General features: G+C 47.1%; 1 protein-coding gene across 1 annotated transcript; it reads right to left on the bottom strand.

Annotated features, from left to right (window-relative positions):
- Positions 1 to 3,746: 3,746 nt before the first annotated feature.
- On the bottom strand, positions 3,747 to 4,862 carry Pmar_PMAR012823 (plasmepsin 4, putative; the record flags this gene model as incomplete). The annotated part of the gene is made up of 1 exon (XM_002776143.1): positions 3,747 to 4,862. The coding sequence occupies one exon, from the start codon at positions 4,860 to 4,862 to the stop codon at positions 3,747 to 3,749; it is 1,116 nt and encodes a 371-aa protein (XP_002776189.1).
- Positions 4,863 to 7,455: the final 2,593 nt, after the last annotated feature.

A 7,455-nucleotide genomic window follows, 5' to 3' on the forward strand; every position in this document is an offset into this window, starting at 1 on the left:
ATCTTTACAATTTCCGATGGAGGGTCTTCATTACAGCACTAATGTTTGATCAAGCCACATGATTCCTCGATTGTCAGAAACTGTTTCTCAGGGTTACACTCAAAATGAGGCGAATGCAGTCTCGTGGACAATTTCATGATCAGCTGAGCGTTCCAGGTATTTTACTGATAGATTATCGTTGTGAGCCGGCCCACGAACTGATAAACCCGAAAGCCTTTTTGATCGCTCAAGTAGCCCGAAGTCACTTGGGGGATCCCGGTAATGACTGACGGAACCCAACATGGGCCTTCTAAATACTAGACAACGCCTACAAAAGGTAACATGCTAGTTCTTGGAATGTTCCAAATTGAAGATCTCGCCCTCGTCTTCCATCGTGTTGAGGCTGACTAAATAATTCGAATACTCGCTAACATCGGCGTTCATAATATCTCTACGACGTGCCTGAAACTCGGCATCACCACTGGCAACAAGAATTAAGCTATGTCAAATATATGATTATCAATCGAGTGAGGCTTCATTGATAAAGAGTACAACCATGACGATTCGTCATCGACGAACAATGTCAGTTGGGGAAGCTCTTCTCATGCAGTGTCCAACACAAAGCCACCTCCAAACGCCTTTTCTCTTTGGTTGTCTCGACGGCCAATGTATTCTCCTCCTGTCGCAGTTGATCGCCTGAAAGATTTGCTGCTGAGCCACTCAGACGTTCAGATGCTAACGTGACGGCAAAAAAGTGGCCATTCTCCTTCAGTGGCCTCACTGAGTCGTTTATATTCCCCAATAGCTTCTTTGGTGGTACTTATGGCTTCGGCCCCTTCCTTTAGCGCACGCTCGAGTCTTCTACTATCATCGCTTCTTATCCCAGAACGCGACATCCTAAATCGAGCTCACTAAACAATTATGAGTGAGCCCGATTTAAGATGTCTCATTATGAGTCATAATGAGGTCAGCTGAGTAAGATAAACGAAAACGCACTTCTACTAAGGCGAGTCTCCTCAGGAGACACGATCGATGGAGAATAATATTCACAATTAGTCAGAGGAAGAGCCGATACGGATGTAAAGTGAGTCGCCCATAACTGGATCGTCGACTTCCGAATGCCTTACAGTAAAGGGGCGATCGAGCCGTGACTCTTGTACTTCTTCGCTCGTAGATGATGCTGTACTAAGGGTGAATATCTACGTTGAACATTGACGGCGTCGGCAAAGTAGGCGGGGACGTTACTTCAATTGCACTTTTACACGGCCAGCCACGGAGTCGTCTCCCTGAGGGCTCAGCGCTGCATAGGCTTCATCATCAACGACGTTCTAAAGGGCGACTGAGATGAATCGACACCACGGCACTTGCCTGTGAGTTCGGCGGAAACTCATCAAATTCACGGGACTCCTCTTGGATGATCGGGTCTCTGATCAGCGACAGGGTTAGCTCCTTCAGTATTGATTGAAAGAGCCTACTGGTGCTGCTTTTTCCCTCGGCCATCATCGCTAATACGTCGCCCCCACCGAGATTGAGCTTCCAATGGGAGGTGTCTGGGAACTCAGGAATGGCACCTGACCGTGGGGTGAGGCCTCCCCACTGGGGAGCGAAAGACGCTGTTGATAGTGCATCACGAGCGAACATCAACAATACTGCATGTGTTGTGATACATTGGTGATAGCTTCAAGAGGGGCTCCCTTTACCAGTGGTCCAGAAGGCGAACAACGAGACGAGGGATTTCCTAAATTCGTTGCTGAATCTCATCCGCGACTTCGGGAAAGCCAAGAACATGCCGTATAGCACCGTTTGTGCCACAGCGTCGTAGAACCTCTGAGTGACGGGCAGCACTAATTCAGGCGGTCTGGAGGGTAGGAAGTTCCCACCTCGAAAAATAATTCCCGCCGACTGGGCTTAATAACATCCAACAACTTCACGTAGTTCGCGGATATTCTGTCGAAACGTTTGACTGCGGCTGCACGATAGAGTTCAGGTTTGAGGTTATGACAAATACAGAACCTACGGAAGACATGGAAGCATTAACGGTATGTTGTTGGCCACCCAAAGCTGTCACAGACGATGGCAGCCATCGGATGGCTTGGCAAACAGCTGATAGGAAATCGTCTGCCCAAGCTGCCCGAGCTTTGGCCGTTCGCCCTTGGCACGTCAAATCGGCAATAACGTTCATCAGCACCTGTGTGCAATTGTTCTCGTGACTTTTCCAAGATCCGATAGACAGTAGCATCCCGAGTGGGTCTTCCGACGCAACGCACCTTCTTCGCTGGTATAGTTTTGGGCAGCGGGAAGAAGAGCGCATTCGGATTACTGAAATTCGGATCGTCAGGTAGCGGAGCGACAACGTCCTCAACACGAAAGATATCGAACGCTGTGATTGGTTCTGAAAACGACACACGTTCTGCTGCTGACAGTATCTTTAGTTCATCCTACGGGGCCTGCTATTGTCGTTCGCCACTGTTCGATCGTCTCTCTCGCTCGTTGATGGAGGCTGACTCTCCGACCTCCTATCAAAACCGAACAAAGAATCAAGCTAGTGCGAGCAGCACGAATGACGCTCACAACTTGTGAGTCACAAGGTCGACGAGATGTTTACAGGCAGCAGCGACGAGACTTTCGTAACAGCTGTGAATCACAGCTGTTACGAAAGTCTCGTCGGTGGTGCTTGTCATGTGACCACCGAGTAAATCGATACTACACAATCTCGAGTTCGAACCCAGTTCTCTGAGGACCTAGCGAACTGCAGAAGGAATGTATGAAGCTAGTTTGTACTTTGTAGCTTTCGAGGACCGGAAACTACAGTTAAAGTAATCATAATGCGGTGTGACACCATCACTGCCAGCTGCCATTCTGAAGGACCTCGGTCTCCCATTGTGAAAACGAAGCCGCAACCAGCGGTCCTCGACAATTTAACACTCAAGGAAGCGCATGCCTCCAGATTTTGTAATGTTCACCCGTGAAACAGAAAGGAAAGGCAAATAGGTTAGAGTATGGAAACGTAGCAATACTTTCGCTCAACTTACACAACCTACTAACAGTTTGTCATCTTGAACTCTGATATAACTCTTACTGAATTTTGGTTACTCTGAAAACACTGTTCTGTTGAATCAGCGCATCGATTTATCCGCTCCGATAGGCATTGCGTTTACCACGTAAATGATACATTCTCGAACTCCCATAAAAAGAGCTTCCGACCTACATCACCATGACGTCACCACGCGATGTCATTAGATGTTGTCATGCATCATCGCAACTCATAGGTTGCAGTGCAGAGAAGTCGTGTCGTGATATGATCAGTCATGATTGGCTTGGAAATTAATGACTTCAATTTCATTTTCTTATCAGCGAAATCGGCTTACTTGACCATGAAATTGAGAGCCGATCCCTGAGAAAGCACTGGAATGTGAGATGTTGAGCCCCAACAGTTGGGGACGTCGCTGAAGTTTAGCGGCCAAACCTAGCACCATATTCGACAATATGATGCACTCATGGTGAACTCAAGAAACTCCAATGTCTTTATACCTGTAAGATGAGTCCTAGTCTGCGGAAATAGTGGGCTCATCAACCGAATAAAAATCTCTCGATGGACTGAATGATTCGCCGAATAGCATTCTAAATATCTCTCTCGTAGAACCATGCTACAAGAGTGGCGAATCCAGCCGGAGGTCGTCTCACGGAACGGCCATAGAATGACCAACGATGATGAGGGACATTCTGCTGTAGACCGTAAATTCAAGACCACAAAATAATGGGATTGATCATAGCGATCGCGGTTTCAGCTTGCCGATTCCGACTCGATTAAGAGTACGGTCGAGCTCAAAATAATTACCGATCAGCATACGATCAGGGAAACTCCAAACGCTCCCTGAGCACCTCACGATGAGGAGTAGACAGACACCATTTCGTTTCCTGGCATAGTTCGCATATGTCATCGTGAATGGAGTTGTGCCCTGAGGACCCAAGTAGAACCTCAACGGTGGCAACTTGCTCATGTATTGGCAAGGGAAAGACCATCGCTTGGTCGCTGTGTTGAACGTAAACGTAGCATGGTCAGTTTGAGTTTTAATACCATTGATGAGAGTGTCATAGTGTGATATTGGGACAAATAGATTGTTGGCACCGGTGTCAAGATCTAGGTTCATGTTGATTCTAGGAATTATATGTTCATCACCGACTTGTAGCTTTTCAATATTTACTGTGTACCCTTCGTCGGGAGAGAAGTCGACATACTTCAATGCACCCTCATATAATGCAGAGTCACCTCCACCCAGAAGTAGGCCTCCATCAGCCGATGCTTCCATGGGATCAGCAGCGGGATACAAGTAGAGAGCAATGATCCCGGTCGTTATAGTTTTTGATGATTGCAACTGCGTCATCAGAGACGGGAAGTTCTCATCACCTTCATCATAGCCAAGACCCATCAAGTTAGTCGGAGGAGCTTTACTGACGGGAGGTTTCTGATCGAATATCAGCCCGAAAGTGAGGATCGGCGACACCTGACCCAGGGTTAGTTTCGATTTGTGCTGGAAAAATTTCACTGTGTATTCGTCCACGAAAGTAGCAGTTTCCGTAACTTTACCCACCGAGCAAGGCTCCGAGCATTCGTAACACCCCATGGGCCAAGTACTGCAGGAGTGCCCACTGGCTTTCTCGTACCAATCCTTCCAGATGAAGAAAGAGATACCCGATCCAGTGTCAACGAGAGCATGTAGCTTCTGGCCATTCTCGTCAACCATAGTATGAAACAATCCGGGACCGGATTGAGGCATATCTTCGTACTTCACATCAAGCTTGAGAGTCGCTCCTCGGGAGACCTCCAACACGTCAAATACATAAACCAAGGCGAGCAGTCGGACGGGCATAGGAGAACGCATTCTGGTCAATATTTTGGATCGCAATATAGCTGAGTGGCACGTCTTTGTCTCGCGGCTCGAGCTCACCTGATGAATCGCGGCAGCAAGCCTCGGCAACCAAAACCATCAAGAGAAAATTTAGCGTGTTAATTCGGTTTTAATCGGCCAAACGACCGAAACGATGTGATCCATCTACCGATCGAAACCGAAAACCCAGCGATTGTCCGGTTGATCTGCGACCCTAATTGTGCGGGCCTTGGATTTCTCATTTTTGTTAGCCTCGCTGCGTCGTGTCACGAGTGTCACGTATGCGTGTGTCTCGTGTACATCATTGTCTCGAAGACAATGTCTCATGCTCTCTATGTATCTTTTTACCCCACAGATGCCATGGCTATCTGATATTAGCATCATCTACTCCTGTCTCAAATCAATTTCCCTTCGCTTATTCATCTGGGAAGGATGGCCACATCGTCAGGTCGCTGTGATTTGTGCGTGAAGGTGACGCACAAGGTCGTGTGCAAGTTGACCTGCACACGTGAATTAATCGATTTCCCCGTATACAAACCAGGCAAACCGCTCAGAAAGTATTCCTTCTTTGAAAGAAGTTCTTTCACGTTACATCGGCTACAAGTGTCGAGTTGCACAACATGTTTCTGGATCTTCCTCCTCAAGACAGTATACGTATGCTTATTGTGTCGCGGTATCAGTTGATTAACTCTAAGGCCAACACAACAGGGGAACTCGAGCGAAGAGACTGGAAAATCACAGGATGAGGTAAGCTCATACCGCACAGTTATGGCGGCAGTCTCAGCTGCAAAAGTTTACTCGGCACTGGTATTGAACAGAATAAATGGTTACCTGGATTTACGGCTACATTGTTACGGGAACGGGTCTACATCAAAAATATGTACGAATCATATATAAGAGTTATGAAGATGCAGTAGCGTCCCTCACTCTCATCGGTGACGACTCGTCACTGACGAGTACGAAATAAAGCTGTGCTCTGGGGTCAAACAAGGAGACGTGTGGAGCCCGAGCATCTTTGGTACATCTCTGGACAGAATACTGCGGGAAAGTATTTTATCCGCTAGCTATAGCTTCAGGCTCACAGAGGAGAACTACCACAACCCCCGACACACTCGCTTTGCAGTGAGACCAGGTGTACTGCAAGAGCCAATCGGATGTCTATGTTTTGCGGACGATGTCATTATGCCATCTAATCCCGGAGGTCTTTTGAGGAACGGTGCTCGTCAAGTAGTGCTCGTCGAGCACCACTACAACTCGTAGTCTACAAGCGCTGCTCCCGTGATTAGTATTACTAATTTAGTAAGACTGGTGATTCTGTGACAACCGCTACTAGTAGCAGTCTACTACGACGAGGCGTCCTGTGACCACTGGTCACTGACCAGCACTAATACGACCAAAGGTCTTGTAACCAGCAGAGTTAGGCACTTACTCCGATGCAAAACTTAGCGATCAGCTAAGCTGATTCAGCTTCACGCAGATTATTACGCCCAGATCATCCGTTCTAGTTCTTCCGCTACCAAGAAACGGCAGCAGAAATTGATACAAACGGAAGCAACCGGAGAATCACTACTATTTCAACTTGTAATATTCAATGTACCAAATAATAGTTATTCAACTACTATTTCAACTTCAAGTATTATTGGAGTATTACTGGAGTATCACGGGTTTTTGGCTCGCGTATTCACAGTTATCTATTCCCAATGTGGGCAATGTGTGGCCCAATTTGGCCCGGGAAAACGCGGACATTCTAGGCGGACATTCTGAAGCGTAGGGGACAGAGTTTGGCTTATTTAGACACATGGCCCATGCCTTACGTGGCATTTTCGGACGCAATCTTTACAATTTCCGATGGAGGGTCTTCATTACAGCACTAATGTTTGATCAAGCCACATGATTCCTCGATTGTCAGAAACTGTTTCTCAGGGTTACACTCAAAATGAGGCGAATGCAGTCTCGTGGACAATTTCATGATCAGCTGAGCGTTCCAGGTATTTTACTGATAGATTATCGTTGTGAGCCGGCCCACGAACTGATAAACCCGAAAGCCTTTTTGATCGCTCAAGTAGCCCGAAGTCACTTGGGGGATCCCGGTAATGACTGACGGAACCCAACATGGGCCTTCTAAATACTAGACAACGCCTACAAAAGGTAACATGCTAGTTCTTGGAATGTTCCAAATTGAAGATCTCGCCCTCGTCTTCCATCGTGTTGAGGCTGACTAAATAATTCGAATACTCGCTAACATCGGCGTTCATAATATCTCTACGACGTGCCTGAAACTCGGCATCACCACTGGCAACAAGAATTAAGCTATGTCAAATATATGATTATCAATCGAGTGAGGCTTCATTGATAAAGAGTACAACCATGACGATTCGTCATCGACGAACAATGTCAGTTGGGGAAGCTCTTCTCATGCAGTGTCCAACACAAAGCCACCTCCAAACGCCTTTTCTCTTTGGTTGTCTCGACGGCCAATGTATTCTCCTCCTGTCGCAGTTGATCGCCTGAAAGATTTGCTGCTGAGCCACTCAGACGTTCAGATGCTAACGTGACGGCAAAAAAGTGGCCATTCTCCTTCAGTGGC

Source organism: Perkinsus marinus (assembly GCF_000006405.1).
Source record: "Perkinsus marinus ATCC 50983 genomic scaffold scf_1104296954212, whole genome shotgun sequence".
Classification (NCBI taxonomy): Eukaryota; Perkinsozoa; order Perkinsida; family Perkinsidae; genus Perkinsus; species Perkinsus marinus.